Genomic DNA, 16,259 nt, shown 5'->3' with positions numbered 1-16,259 from the left:
GGTAAAGTGTAAAAGCACGAAGAATAATGACGTACCGCTACTCCCGAGGGTAAAAATTCCGGCTCGTGACACTACTAGACGCCTCAACTATAACTATTTGACCCTCCAACTATTGAAATCAGTTAATACAATTGTTGGTAGAATTTTAATCTCTAATCAAAGTCCAATGTCATTTGGTTAAGGATTTGGGTTTGGGGGGGGGGGGGGGCGAAGAAGACGGGAGATGATAGAGAGCGAGGAACTAGATGGTTTTTAATTAAAAAGAATTAAAAAGACGACAGTACCCCCACAGAACGTGAATGTAAGGGTATTTAATGTAAAGCAAAAATGGGTACCTTGTAGTATATATTGTATGTTATATATATATATATATATATATATATATATATATATATATATATATATATATATATATATATATATATATATACCATGCTAAAAGTGGATAGATCTTAATTCAAAAGTTGAATTATAAAAATATCCTTCAAAATTAACTTATCGTTTTGCACTTCATCATCATACCCCTACTTCTAGAATAAGAATTAATTTTTTGTTGTTATTTTGCCCTCATCAAAATAAAACATATACTCAATGTTAATTACTAATTATGGCCTCTTTGTCAATAAAAAAAATTTCCTTTTTTTAAAAATAATTTTTTTTTAAAAAATTATAAGTAATTTTTATGTCCAAACGCCTACTTAATATACATTAAAGCAAAATAAATCAATATATTAACCAACATGACTCTTCATTGCTGTAAATTTTTTTGAAGAATTTGAGAATTTGCTCGGAGTAATTCAATAACTAACTTCATTTGACTACTTTAATACAAAGACCTAATTCATCTATCAAATGCAAGTTATACCATATTTTCGTTTATCATTCAAAAACCACACTATATATGTTGTTGCAGGAACCCCTAAATTGAAATGATAAATTACATAAATTCCAACCTTAAACACTTAGTAAGATAAGGCATCAAATTTATTTGAAAAGGTGTAACCCTACGGATTTTAACTCAAAGGTAACGGATCTCAAGCCATGGTAAGCATGTCCTAGATTAATGTAATTAATTTAAATTATAGCTCGTGAAAAGATCAGAATGGATTTATTTCATAATAATAAACTTAGGAGTAATCAATTTTGGCGTTCAAATTTTGAGTTGTGTTCTCATTTTACTACGTGAGCTTCTGTTCACTTGATTATTATGCTCAATTTCCACACTAACAAATATGTATGTCTTCTGTCCCTTTTTTTTTTCTTTTCTTTTTCACATAGTTAACTGGAATAGAAGAATTTAATTGTGATTAATAGCCTATTTGGCGAAGTTGCAAAATCAGTTTATAATTTTTCAAAATTTTGTTATACATATAGGGTAGGGAAAGAAAAACGGGAAAGGAAATTACAAGGTGGATTATACATATAGGGTGGGGAAATCAGGAAATGAAATATGGTACTAATAATAGAGTTAATCACCTTTATCATCAGTCTGCCCATAGGTTGTAATGTAATCTTTTTTTTATTATTGAAAATGACGAGCAGTTATACATTCAAAATAATTAGTGAAATCATGCAAGTATGCAATCATAACATTTATATCCTATCACTGTGTAATCCCTACTTCCCGTGATATTGATTCTATGATTAACCAACTGAAGCTTTTTTTTTTTTTTTTTTTTTTTTTAAAGAGAAAGGCACTGAAGATTCCAAGGTTGAATTTATTTGCATCAACTTTTCATCTCCCCGGCTCTGCGTTTAATGTAAACCTTTTGGCTTTACAGTTACCTTGTTATAATGTTTCAGGAATGGAACTCTTCATCTACTCTATTCACTAATTGAAGTATATATATATATTTCACCCAATGTTTTAAAAGGCGGGGACGTGAAGTAAGGCATTTTACCTCTGACGAGGCGAGGCGTAAAACCTGAGACATGAGGCGTAAGTACCACAAATCTTTCAATTTTACTAATTTCAAAAATTTTAAGATAGTATAAAATAAAAAATAATTATAAAAATTACATTAAAATCATAAAATTATAAAAAATAATCTATTTAAAATATTTATAAATTATAATTCAATTATGAATAATACGAAAAGTATGACATATTTCATAATATGCAAATTAGCTGCAACATCGTTACAACTCAAATATCAAAAGTAATGTATTTGATACGAAATATTATATGTATCTCTTAAGGAGTAATGAATCTTGAAAGAATTTCGATATTATAATTTGATTATTTTTTAAAAACTCCTTTTATTTAATATGTTTTCTATTTGAAAGAGAATTTACATAAAAACATAATTCATAATTTAAATATGATTTTCTAGCATCATTTATTTTTAAGTTTCAACAAGTTAATAAACAAGGCGGATTTACATGCTGATTTTGGGTGCTCAAGCACCCATTATCTTTGACAAGATTTAGTAAATATGTATAGGTAATTATAAAAATATTTAGATAAATATTGATTGAGCATCCATAACTAAACTCTTTTTTCCTCTTCTTTCAAAATTTTTATCAGTGAGCACCCACGACCAGGGGCGGATGCAGCGTATAACCTACGGGTTCAACTGAACCCATAACTTTCGACGCGGAGTAAAAAAATTTGTATGTAAAAATTCATTAAAATTACAAAAATAGTAGATATGAACCCATAAATTTAAAAATACAATGGGTTCAATGTTAAAAGCCCTTAAAATTGAACCCATAAGATTTAAATTCTGAATCCGCCTCTGCCCACGACTTTAAAATCCTGGATCCGCCACTGTTAATAAAGTGACACATGCAAAGTGTAATCATGCAAGCATGCTATGATAGCAATTGTATCCTATGATCACTTAATATAAAACTTTGTAATCCCTACTTTACCTGATGTTAATATTATGATTAACCAACTAATCTTTTCTTTTTTCCTTTGAAGGCTGAATTTATTTGTATTAACTTTTCACCTCCCCGGCTCTACCTTTAATGTAAACCTTTTGGCTTTACTGTTATCCTGTGTGTGTATTTATATACAGGTTTTTTCACCCAGTGTCTTGTCACTACGGAGAAATAAGGAGAGACCAAAAAACAGCCGATCACCAAATGGTACCAATATTTCTCTTTCTTTTGCTCTATAATCTATGCCTTTACTGTATTATTTGATATATATTTAGTTATGTTTTATGAAGGAATATCAAGTACGGTACGATCATGCGGGCTTATGAAGAAGCTCACAGAGATTCTGATCGATATTGAAGCAGAGCAAACACAAATGAGGGAAGAACAATGCATGCAGAGTTTTGGAGAGAATTTTCTGTTCATTATCAATGGAACAGTAGTACAAATGAGCTAATTACACATATATATACAATGCTAGTTGGTGCCAGTTGTCTAACTAACCTCCACTACTTCCACTACTAACATAATTAATCAATAACTAATTACACTGCACTAACTAACATAGCTAAGACAGATTAGATCGTTAGTGCACAGTTAGGCAGTTAGTTAATTCCTTCACACCCCCTTCAAGCTAGGAGATATGAAGATGTTCTTCATGCCTAGCTTGGATAGAAAATAATAATGCTGAGTGACACCCAAGCCCTTAATAAGAATATCTGCCTGTTGCTCTGAAGAGGGGAGATATATTAGATGAACGATCCCAAGTTGCACCTTCTCGCGAATGAAATGACAGTCGATATCAATATATTTTGTGCGCTCATGAAACACAGGATTAGCAGCAATTTGAATTGCTGACTTACTGTCACAGAGCAAAGAAATTAGTTGTTGAAATGCACTCCTAATTCCTCAAACAAACCAGTCGCCCACACTATTTCTGCAACTATTAATGCCAAGCTTCGATACTCTGCCTCAACTGAGCTTTTGGATATAGTAGTTTATTTCTTCGACTTCCATGAGATCAAAGAGCTCTCAAACTTAATCAAATACCCAATAATGGATCTCCTAGTGTTTGGGCAAGATGCCCAATCTGCATCACAATACGCTGTAAGCTGAGATGAAGCATCTGCAGACATTAATATCCCTAAGCTTGGAGACTGCTTGACATACTTAATCACCTTGATGGAAGCCTCCATATGTGATGTTTTAGGACAATGCATGAACTGACACAAGCACTGCACTACAAATGCAATATCTGATCTAGTCATGATTAGATAGAGAAGTCTCCCAACCAACCTTTGATAAGCACTAGGATCATCAAGAACTTTGTCATCTTCAATCCCAAACTGAGTGTCGAACTCCAACGTTGTAAGCTTCTTGTTCACCTCCAAAGGTGCCTTGACTGGCTTTGCACCTGAGAGTACCATGTCTGATATGAGTTCTAATGCATATTTTCTTTGATGCATCAGAATTCCCTCTTTGCTTCTAGCAAATTCAATTCCTAAGAAAAACTTTAGCTCCCCCAAGTCCTTGATTTTAAAGACTTGTTGTAAGTACTCTTTAGTCTACTGTATTAAGATGGCATCATCTCCTGTGATTAAAAGGTCATCAACATAAACTAAGACCACCACTATTTTCCTTTGAACTTTTCTGGTGAATAAGGAATAATCTAAATGACTCTGACAGAACCCAGAAGCTATCAATGCAGATGTTAGCTTGATGTTCCATTGTCGAGAAGCTTGCTTGAGCCCATACAGTGATTTGAGTAGTTGACAAACTTGATGTTGTACTTCGCAAACAAATCCTTGAGGCAACTCCATATAAACTTCTTCAGTTAAATCACCTTGCAAAAAAGCATTGTAGACATCCATTTGTTGAATCTCCTAGTTATTCATTGCTGCTAGCGAAACAACAGTCCTCACTGTTACCATCTTGACAATAGGTGAGAATGTTTCTTGATAATCCAATCCCTCTCTTGGCTATACCCTTTTGCGACTAACCTTACCTTAAACCTTTCCACTTCACCTGTAGCTTTATATTTAATCTTGTATACCCATCAACAACCAATGGCCCTATTTCCTGGTGGCAAAGACATCACTGTCCATGTATTGTTGTCTTACAATGCCTTGATCTCATTCTGCATTGCTTCTATCCATCTGTCATCCTTGATTGCTTCTGCATAATTCTTGGGCTCAATTTCTTCAGAGAATTTGGTGATGAAGCTTTGATACTTGGAGGACAAGGAGTCATAACTAATAACATCTGAGATTGGGTATAAACAAGCATGTACTCCTGACTGTTTATCAGTCCTCACATAGTCTTTAAGCCAAATAGGTGGCTTAGTTATTCTCCCTGATCTTCTTTCAGGCAATGTTGTTGTTTGATGTTCTTCTGCTGCTCCTGTGTCTCCAACTGAGTCTGGCACATCTTTATATGGGGCATGAAAATCATGGTTCTCTTGATCAATATTTGCTGATGCACCTTGAATTTGTTTTGAAGTAGAATCTGCAGCATTATGATTATGCAGAATGTTTCTACTTGCAATATCTAACTCATCCACCACACAAAACTTTTTCAAGCTTGTAATATCAGGACTTTGAAAGTTTTGCTTTTCATGAGTATCCTGGAAAGGGAATATGCTCTCATGAAATACAACATCTCTACTAATAAAACACGTTTTGTTAGACATATTAAATAGTTTGTATCCTTTCTGATAAACTCCATATCCTAGTAACACTGATTTCACTGCTCGTGGACCAAACTTGTCCTGTTTAGGCAAAATAATTGCATAACAAAGGCAGCCTATCACCCTCATGTGAGCCAAAGAAGGTGTACTGTCGTACAATGCTTCAAAAGGCGATCTACCTTTCAAAATAGTAGATGGTACCCTGTTTATTATATATGTTGTTGCCTCAACACATGTGCCCCGGAATCGAATTGGCAAATTAGACTGGAATTTGATTGCTCTTGTTGTTTCTAAGATGTGCCTATGTTTCCTTTCCACCACTCCATTCTGCTGAGGAGTGTAAGGACAAGAATTCTGATGCAAAATTTTGTGACATGTAAACAATTCCTTATAAATTATGTTAAAAAAACTTAGATCTATTGTCTGACCTGAAAATTTTAATCGTCTTTCCAAATTGGTTAAGGATCATTGCAATAAATGTTTTGAGCAACTCAGATACATCAGATTTAACTCTCATTAAGAAAATCCATGTCCACCTCGTATGATCATCTACCAATATCAAAAAGTAATTCATTCCATTATAGGTTGGGACCTTATAATGGCCCCATGCATCCATGTGTATCAAATTAAAAGGTTCATCTGCTCTATTAATACTAACAGAGAATGGCAATCTTGTTTTTCTAGACAATTGACACACATCACAATGATGTAGAGGAAAAGCATCTTTATTTCTAAAACTAGAAATCTTTCTAATAACTGCCATGGGCACATGGCCTAATCTCTTATGCCAAATCTCAGGTTCTTCCATCTGTTCCACTGTCATAGCCTTTTCTCTATTTATTCTAGCTTCCTTATGGTGTGTCCTTAGAATGTACAAATCATCTTCCCTACTACCAGTCGCCTTTACTTTCCCAGTGCAAAGATCCTGAAATATGAAGTGTTCAGGAAAAAAACATTGCACAACATTTCAGTTCCTTGGTCAATTTAGACATTGACAATAGATTGAACTTAAACCTTGGTACACAAAGTACATCCTTAAGGGTATCACCTCCTCCCAAATGACTGTTTCCTATCTTGGTCACTTTAGCAAACTCTCCCGTGGGCATTTTTCCAGCACTTCCTACTTTACCATCATCCAACAAAAAACTTTCATTTCCTGTCATATGATTCGTAGCTCCTGTGTCCACTATCCAATATATTGCATTATCTTTAATAAGAAAATACTTACCTGCTAAGTTTGCACTTGTTTCAAATGTGGAAGCCTTGCTAAGCATGTTGAGCAGCATATTGTATTGTTCCTGTGTGATCATTAGAGCAACAATGTTAGTAGAATTGATGTTTCCTTGATTGGTTGCATTAGTCTCAGGCTACATAGAATGACCACCTACCACATTAGCTCTGGCCTTGGACTTAAAGCCTGCAGGATATCCAATTAGCTTGTTGCAGTTTTCCTTAAGATGACCCTTCTTGTTGCAGTAGCCACAATGCATCAGCTTGAAATATCCATCTCTTGTGTGACCCTTTCCATGACAATAGTCATATTCCATACCCCAACTTCTCTTCTGTTTAGGCATATTATTTCTGGCTGTGAATAATGCAGCTAATTCCATTGTTTCAGTTGTGACATAGTTACTTCCTGCCACAAGTTTTTGGCTCTCATCTTGAACAATCAAGGCATACACTTGATTCACATTAATCACTTTAGATTTCATTAAGATTTGACTCCTTGCCTGACTATAACCTTCATTCAGTCCCATTAAAAACTGTAATAGACGTTGATACTATAAATGCACTGCAAAATCTTTTGATTTATCACAATCACATGAAGGAGGTGGCATCATTGAGTCATATTCATCCCATAAATCATTCAACCTCGAATAGTACACTGACACAGATGATGTTCCTTGTGTTAAGGTAAATATCTCCTTGTGAAGAGAATACAAACATGATCCATTCACCTTATTGAACCTCTCCTGCAATTCCTTCCAAACTAGGAGTGCATTAGAACAAAACAGAGTTCCACTTAGCAATTCTTTGCTCACGTTTCCAGTAATCCATTAGACTACTATCGCATTACACCTATCCCACTGATGTCCTAAAGTTGGTCCAAAAATATCCCTAGTGATTGTGCCATCAATAAAACCTAGCTTATTTCTTCCTAGAAGTGCAACTCTCATTGCTCGATCTCACAAAGTATAGTTTTCCATTCCTATAAGCTGAATACCAACTCATAAGGACCCAGGGGCATTAGAAGGATGAAGATACAAGGGATGATTGTGATCAATCACCACCGGAGCTGGAACAAAGGTTCCTGAATCGGATCCATCCTCAATCGCCATGATTATACAGTAACAAATTCAGTTAATTACAGATGAAGAGAAGAATTTCCAATCAAAACAGAAATCAGAAACAAAATTTATCAATTAAATCTAGGGCTTGTTACAACTCAGATCAGAAATCGTTTTCTTACAGAATTGTCAATAAATCTCTTGATCATCTTCAATCCGCGAAGAACAATCCTTAGATCTAGCTGATGAAACCTCGCTCTGATACCATGAAGAAACTCACAAAGATTCTGATCGATATTGAAGCAGAGCAAACACAAATGAGGGAAGAAGAACGCATGTAGAGTTTTGGAGAGAATTTTCTGTTCATTATCAATGGAACAGTAGTACAAATGAGCTAATTACACACACACACACACACACACATATATATATATATATATATATATATATATATATATATACAATGCTTCTCTTTGTCAACTGTCTATATACTACTAAAAAATCAGGTTTTAGCGATGGACAAATTCTGTAGCTAAACAGAAAAATATGTCGCTAATCTCATTTAGAGACGGATTAGCGACCGATTATCAAAAGATTCTACTAGCTAAGAGCATTTTATCAACAGATTAGCGATGCCGTTCGTAGCTAATTCCAATTTTTTATAGTGTCGAACTACTTCCACTACTTGAACTACCAACATAATTAACCAATAACTAATTACACTGCACTAACTAACATAGCTAAGATAGATTAGATCGTTAATGCACAGTTAGGCAGTTAGTTAATTGCTTAGTAAAGGTGGAACCATGGGGAGCAACCAGTGGTTCGCAGTGCTAAGTACACCGCGCCAGGTGGTTAAAATTGTAGTAGTTAACATATATTTTCTCATTATTTTCTCTAGTGAATTTTATTTCATGTCAAAGTAATACAATGTGTTTGTAGAATCAGGGGTGTGCGCAAATTCTTTTATAAATGGTGTCGTATTTATATATATAAAAAAACAATAAGTTAATATCATTTTACAACAAGTTGAAAGCCTTGGTCCAATGGTTTAGTTGAATATTTGGTGGTGTAGGTTTGATTCTCCTTAGCCTCAAATTTTTACAAAAATGCTCACCTTTACAAGGCCAAATATGAGCTTGACCAGTGAACCAGTACCCTTTGTCAAGAAGCGGTGTCATTATTATATATTGCTTTATTTTTGCAGAATGTTAGTATAAATATTTAATAATCTTTTCCGACGAAGTGGTATCGGATGGCACCGCTTCAACCAATGTGTTGGGTCTATCCCATAAATCAAGGAAGAAAATGTTTGTGGGATCCATCCCATAAATCAAGGAAGAAAATTTTCTTCCTTGATTAGCAGCCCATGTTTCCCTTCTGCATTTGTCAAATATGGCAGGCGTGCAGAAGAAAATGTCAAGCGTAGTAGGCGAGGTTCTACCTATAAAAGAAGAGCTTTGGCTCTCATTTTTGACACACAAATCTCAGAGGAAAAATAAATCTGAGAGTTAGAAAGAAAGAGTGAGGTTTCACAGACAGGGTATAAGAAAATAGTTTATGAAAAAATAGAGAGTGAGTGATATTGTAGTGAGGTGAGAATATCAAAAGAGGGTTATTTATTTTGAGTGTTGTAGTGGTCTTTTGAATATTTTACTCGGACCTACAAAGTATAAAATTACTTGCTATCGTGATATCAGTTGCTCTTCTCAGGGCCGTGGTTTTTTCCCTTATTCAAAAGAGTTTTCCACGTAACAATCTTGGTGTAGTTGTTACTTTTTTATTCTTGTTAATTACCGTATCTCGGTGCTACATTATTATTCCGCTTTTATTACCGTGAATATTATTTTTATGGAGGGTTTATTCCCAACAACTGGTATCAGAGCACAGGTTCTGCTCGTTCACTGAAATACTATTCACTGTCGGTAGTACTATACTCGGTGAAAAATAAAAATGTCCGTAGTAAAGTACGAGGTAGCAAAATTCAACGGAGATAACGATTTCTCAACATGGCAAAGAAGGATGAGGGATCTCCTCATCCAACAAGGATTACACAAGGTACTAGATGCTGATGCCAAAAAAACTGATACCATTAAAGCTGAGGATTGAGCTGACTTGGATGAAAGAGTTGCTAGTGCAATTAGGTTGCACTTATCAGATGATGTGGTAAATAACATCATTGATGAAGACACTGCACATGGAATTTGGACACGGTTGGAAAGCCTATATATGTCCAAAACGTTGACAAATAAATTGTACCTGAAGAAGCAGTTATACGCCATACACATGGGTGAAGGTACGAATTTTTTGTCACCTTTAAATGTATTTAACGGACTAATCACACAGCTTGCCAACCTCAGAGTGAAAATCGAGGAAGAAGATAAAGCCATCTTGCTATTAAACTCGTTGCCATCTTCGTACGATAATTTGGCAACAACCATCCTGCATGGTAAGACTGCTATTGAGTTGAAAGATGTCACATCGGCTCTTCTACTCAATGAGAAGATGAGAAAGAAGCCTAAAAATCAAGGACAAACTCTTATCACAGAAGGTAGAGGCAGGAGTTATCAAAGGAGTTCGAGCAACTATGGTAGATCCGGAAGCTCGTGGGAAGTCAAAGAACCGATCCAAATCAAGAGCCAGAAATTGCTACAACTGTGATCAACCAGGTCACTTCAAAAGAGATTGCCCAAATCCAAAGAAGGGCAAAGGTGAAACCAGTGGCCAGAAGAATGACGACAATACAGCCGCCATGGTGCAAAACAATGATAATGTTGTCCTCTTTATAAATGAGGAAGAGGAATGCACGCACTATAGGTGTTAAACGGGCCGGGTCAGCCCGGTTCCGGACCGGCCCAGACCGGTTAAAACTGAAACCGACCCGGACCGGTATAAAGGGGCTGGGTTGGGCTGGGTTAAGGGGGACATGCAGGTTGCAACATTCATATTTGAAATACCGGTTACTCGGACAGGTACAACCCGGTAGATGAACAGTGATATCAAACCGGTTAATCGGCCCGGCCTGGACCGGCCCAGACCGGTTTAACGGTAAATTTATTTTTAAAATATGGGCCCAAATCTGAACGTTGGCAACGGTCCATTTCAGAAAATGGTCGTTGCCCAACGGTTGAATTGCACAATTATCCCAATTTTGTTTTTTTTAAATTAACCCCCTTTCAAAAACTATAAATACCCATCTCCTCATTTTTTCACTCGTCTCTCAATTCTCAATCTCAATTCTCATATTCTCTCATTCTTCAATCTTTATTCTTCACCTATTAAAGTGCAATCAACTATTTGGCTATTTTTTTTGGAGTTTAGTTTATCATAGTATTTATTTTTTGAAGTTTGAACAATCGAACTTCAAAATTGGAACAATTGACATTTCTTCGTGGTTACATTGGAGTTGCAAAATTATCAAGTGCTCAATTTATTGCGGAATTCGATGCACTCCCTCCAACTCTTTCTCTTATTTACTATTTTATTTGCATATTTATTTGTTTTGTTGCTAATAGTTAAATTTTTACAATATGTTTAATGCTGCATAAAGAGTTTGTAACAAGGTTACTAATCGGGGAAATAAAAAAAGAGGTAGTACTTCAGCTTCAGCATTTGGTAGTAATTTAAATACCTCTCCAAATATTCCTGAAACATTACCTGATAATAATATAGATTATGTACAATTAAAGGAAGATTTTGGTATAGATGATAATGAATTAGAAATGGAAAATGAGATACCACTTATACCTAGTAGTATTGGAGCTGCTAGCAGGGATGGTGGTCTGGTGCTAGTAGTAGACCACATGTGGCCCCGACTAGTAATTATAAAAAAAGAAGTAAGGTTTGGAAATTTTTTGAGGAAATAGAAGGTACTGATAGAGTTAAATGCAAATTTTGTAACGATACTTTTAAACATAAGACTGGGGGGACAATTAGGGGGGACTGGGACACTTAGTAGACATATGAGAATTGAGCATCCTATAGAATGGGGATCTGATGGAGATAGAAATCAATCAACTCTAAACCCTACTACTGGAGGTCTTGTGAAATATGATAAAATGAAGGATCGTGAGGAGTTAGCAAAAATGATTGCTTTGGGTTGTCTACCTTTTTCTTTTGCTTCTTCATCATATCTTATTATGTATATTCAAAGGATTACAATCCTTTATTTAAAGGTATCCCTAGAAGTACTTATAGATCTGATATCTTTAGACTTCATGGACAATATCAAACATACATACATTATTTGTTTAGCCACCTTCCTTGTAGATTTTCTCTAACTTCTGATATTGGTCATGCTGTTAATAGAAATGATTATTTGATAATTACATGTAATCGATGTCACGCCCCAAACTAGGGGAGGCACGACTGGCACTCGATACTGTATTCGATCGAGTTAGCCACTAAACATACTAGCTAACTAAACCGGGGGCCCAACAGATCGGGTAGCACAACATCTAAAATACTAAGCCTGGACCATTAAGGTCATGACCTGCATAACAATAAGCCATATAAACAAAGGTAGACAAGCCTAAATAAGAAAGTACTAGCTGGCCGACGAGGCCGCGATTGGAGATATACATACCTACACACATATATATACATGCCAAACCTATAGGCTGGAGACTGAAAGCTACAAAAAGAAACCCAGAATACTGTGTCCACAATAACCTCTAAGAATGTCATAAGCGCTGTCGGAACAAGGCCCCGACTGTACCCAAACTGTACACAAACGTAACCATCCTATGAAAGCTCCAGGAAGAGGTGGAGCTTACCAACTCACAGCTAAACCCCGAAATCCTAGCGGAGGGGTCTATCAGAGTCCCTACCTGGACCTGCACGCACGAAACAAAAATGTAGTGTCCCCAGGCAACGGGACATCAGTACAAATAAAAATGTATTGGTATGTAAGGCAGAAAGTAGAATCATACATAGCTGATGTAAAAAAAAATAGTGAAACCACCTGACACTGAAACTCTTATAGCCTCCATGACCGATATCCGACCTCATAGTAATCAATTATGCATGGTATGCTTATGTAAGCGTATGTCATGAATACATATATATTGATGCAAATACATGACATACCCAACCAAATGCTAGCAATGGCGGTCTCTCCCGGTAGCTAACTGGTATCATATTGCCAACCTGTGGCCACCTGTACAATATATATAGTTTTTCGGGCAAATAGGCCCCTTACCTCCGATTATAGCTCGAAGTCCATGCATAATATGCCATGTATGATATGAACTTTGAATGCACATAATAGGCCATAACAAGAACTTAGCCAATCTTGTCTCATAGGTACTCTTATCCTCATGATCTCGCATACAATTGTCTCGCGGAACCGCATATGTTTTCTTTAAATAAATAAGCTTGAAAACTTAACTCGACTTTTAGAAAGATAACTTAACTCTGAAGATGTTCATAAAAAGCTTAAGGTGTTTCACTTAGTCCTTATACCTGATTTCTTGATAATTAGTAAAGGAAAGTATATCAAAAATCAAGTGTTTTAATAGTTTAAACGAAAAATTTATATTTGAGATTTTTGAAAATCGATGTGTCACTTTAGAGATTTTAAAATATACTTTAATAAGGAAGAAGGACTGACCGTAAATACTACATGCCTTTATTTTGTTTAGTCACACAATCCAAAGACGAATAAGAATTCATATATATAGACATATGGATAAGAAAACCGACAAAATAACATATATAGATGTCGAATACCCTAATTAGCCGAACGAGTGGAATACCAACCTAATAGCATCATGAAAATACTTCAGCTACGATCCCAATGCCTTTCACAAAAGGTCTTTCTAGCAATAGAATAGTAAAATATCACATTTGACGTCTTAGGAATTTCCAAGAATTCGTGCAAAAAGGAAGGACGGAGCTTAGCCTTAACATACCTTTCCAATGAACATCTGAATGCCTATAGTTCCTTCACGAAAGTTGTTCCTTACGTCCTAAGCTTCGCAAACACTATATATATGCAGCTTATACGCACCTATAAACAGTTCATAATTGAGTTTAAATCGGCAAATTTGCCATATGGCCCTAACTTGACGAAATGTTCGTAGAACTTTGTAAAAACGATCATAAAAGAGTCCCAAGATGATCACCTTGGAAAATCAAGTATAAAGCCTGAATAACCAGCAAGAACAACAAATTCTTATCTTCCAAATTTAGCTCCAAAAACAGCTAATAGAAGGGGGAAACGATTGCAAAGCGTAGAGATTGAGTTTCTAGGCACGGGGATAAACTTTAACGTTAGAAATCATTAAAAACATACCTTAATCAATCAAGAACACCATGGAACCCTCTCTTCATCTCCCTCACTGTTTTGGGACTAAAATGAAATGTTTTGGGGTCTTACAAGTAGGATTTGCCGACTTATACCACTTGTTTGACCCGACTCAGTTCGCGACCAGGTTTCAGCCTGGACAGTCCGGGGTAAAACAATCATAACTTTTTACTCCAATTTCCATTTGATATGAGGTTTTTTTGGTTGCAAACTAGACATGTAGACCTTCAATTTGATAGGTTTTGAGTCCCATAGCACATTATATATTGGGAGAAATTATCTGATACATTTGACCCAAAGTTTAGAAAAATTATTAGAGAAATTTACGATAACCTTTGCCGACCTTTATTTCGCAACTTGCTTGACTCCAAAACTTAACATGTGACCCGTGTGATATTATAATACCTCATAATATACTATTCTTAGCATATTAGATACTCTTAGTCTTATCCCACAGGTACAAGTTAACTTAAACCTTCCGAACGCGCGGGGTGCTGCCCGAGCCATTTCTTTAACCACGAACCTTTGTTTAAGGGATTCCTTTGACCTAAAGCTTTAGTTAGTTCCTTGATATTACCACACATTTTCAGTATTATTCTCCCAATGTGCTATACCCAATCGTATATACCTAATATAACCCCGCCACATTACGTATATTACGTAAGAGAAGATAAAAAAAACACATGGGGTCTCACAGTCTCCCTCCTTACGAACATTTGTCCGTGAATGGGTCAAGTCAATTCCTTGGTTTCATTTTTTTCCGCTAATACGTTGTTTGCGAGGCTATATTTGTTACATTTGCAAAGCATAAATCAAATTCTGAAGATTCCAACTACTAGGCTTCATATAGCTATCTCGCAATAAGAAATTTAAATTGCACTTTCTTGTCATTTAAAATCCAGTTAAGTGTTGTAAAGAAATAATTGTCAATTATTTAAATGCGACTCACGTTAAGTCGTAAATAGGTAGGGGTACTTCTTCCTCATTTCCTCCTCAGCCTCCCAGGTCATTTCCTCGATGTTGTTATTTCGCCATAACACTTTCACGGAAGCCACTTCTTTAGTTCGAAGCTTTCTTACCTGCCGATCTAAAATAGCTACTGGTACCTCTGCGTAAGATAAGTCTTCAGCAATGTGAATATACTCAATGGGCGTAATACGTGAAGGATCTCCAATGCACTTCCGCAACATAGATACATGAAACACAGGATGGACTGCTCCCAATTCTGAAGGCAAATCAAGCTCGTACGCCACCCTACTAATCCTCCGAATAATCTTATACGGTCCAACATACCTGGGTCTGAGCTTCCCCTTCTTTCCAAATTGCATGACGCCCTTCATAGGCGATACTTTCAGGAAAACCCAATCTTCTACATCAAACTCTAAGTCTCGTCGTCGAACATCTGCATAAGACTTCTGCCGACTTTGTGTTGTACGCAGCCGGTCTCTAATAAGTTTTACCTTTTCCATTGCTTGCTGGACTAAATTAGGACCTAGCAACTCTGCTTCCCCGACCTCGAACCAACCGATCGGCGACCTACACTTCCGCCCGTATAGTGCTTCGTAAGGGGCCATCTGAATACTAGCTTGGAAGTTGTTATTATAAGCGAACTCAATAAGAGGTAGATGATCATCCCAACTTTCTTTAAAATCTAGCATGCAAGCACGTAACATATCCTCAACTGTCTGAATAGTACGCTCTGCCTGTCCATCAGTTTGCGGATGAAAAGTTGTGCTAAGATTTACCTGCATGCCTAGACCCTTCTGAAAAGATTTCCAAAAATGTGATATAAATTGAGCCCCTCGATCAGAGATAATAGATAATGGTACCCCGTGAAGGCCCAATCTCCCAAATGTAAAGCTTGGCATATTCCTCGGCTAAATATGTCGTCCTGACTAGCAGAAAATGAGCAGATTTTGTAAGCCTATCAATAATTACCCAAATAGAATCATACCTCCGTGGAGTGCGAGGCAAACCGGTGATGAAGTCCATATTTATCATGTCCCATTTCCATAATGGAAGTTCAATACATTGAATTAGGCCTCCAGGCCTCTGATGTTCGGCTTTAACTTGCTGGCAGTTAGGACATTAGGCT

At 36.2% G+C, this 16,259-nt stretch overlaps 1 protein-coding gene and 1 pseudogene across 1 annotated transcript; both read right to left on the bottom strand.

Moving 5' to 3' along the window:
* Positions 1-3,501: 3,501 nt before the first annotated feature.
* Positions 3,502-4,814, bottom strand: LOC138890499 (uncharacterized mitochondrial protein AtMg00810-like; annotated as a pseudogene).
* A 185-nt stretch (positions 4,815-4,999) lies between these two features.
* LOC104216792 (uncharacterized) lies at positions 5,000-9,038 on the bottom strand. Its single transcript, XM_070173891.1, has 7 exons — positions 8,975-9,038; positions 7,392-7,559; positions 6,958-7,310; positions 6,798-6,867; positions 6,601-6,755; positions 6,228-6,494; positions 5,000-5,650 (listed from the first exon to the last, which is right to left on the bottom strand). The coding sequence occupies exons 1-7, from the start codon at positions 9,036-9,038 to the stop codon at positions 5,000-5,002; spliced, it is 1,728 nt and encodes a 575-aa protein (XP_070029992.1).
* Positions 9,039-16,259: the final 7,221 nt, after the last annotated feature.

The sequence above is a fragment of the Nicotiana sylvestris genome, chromosome 4 (genome assembly GCF_000393655.2).
Source record: "Nicotiana sylvestris chromosome 4, ASM39365v2, whole genome shotgun sequence".
In the NCBI taxonomy this organism is placed as follows: Eukaryota; Viridiplantae; Streptophyta; class Magnoliopsida; order Solanales; family Solanaceae; genus Nicotiana; species Nicotiana sylvestris.
The sequence above is the reverse complement of the archived record's forward strand: the minus strand, read 5'-3'. Positions and strand labels throughout refer to the sequence as shown.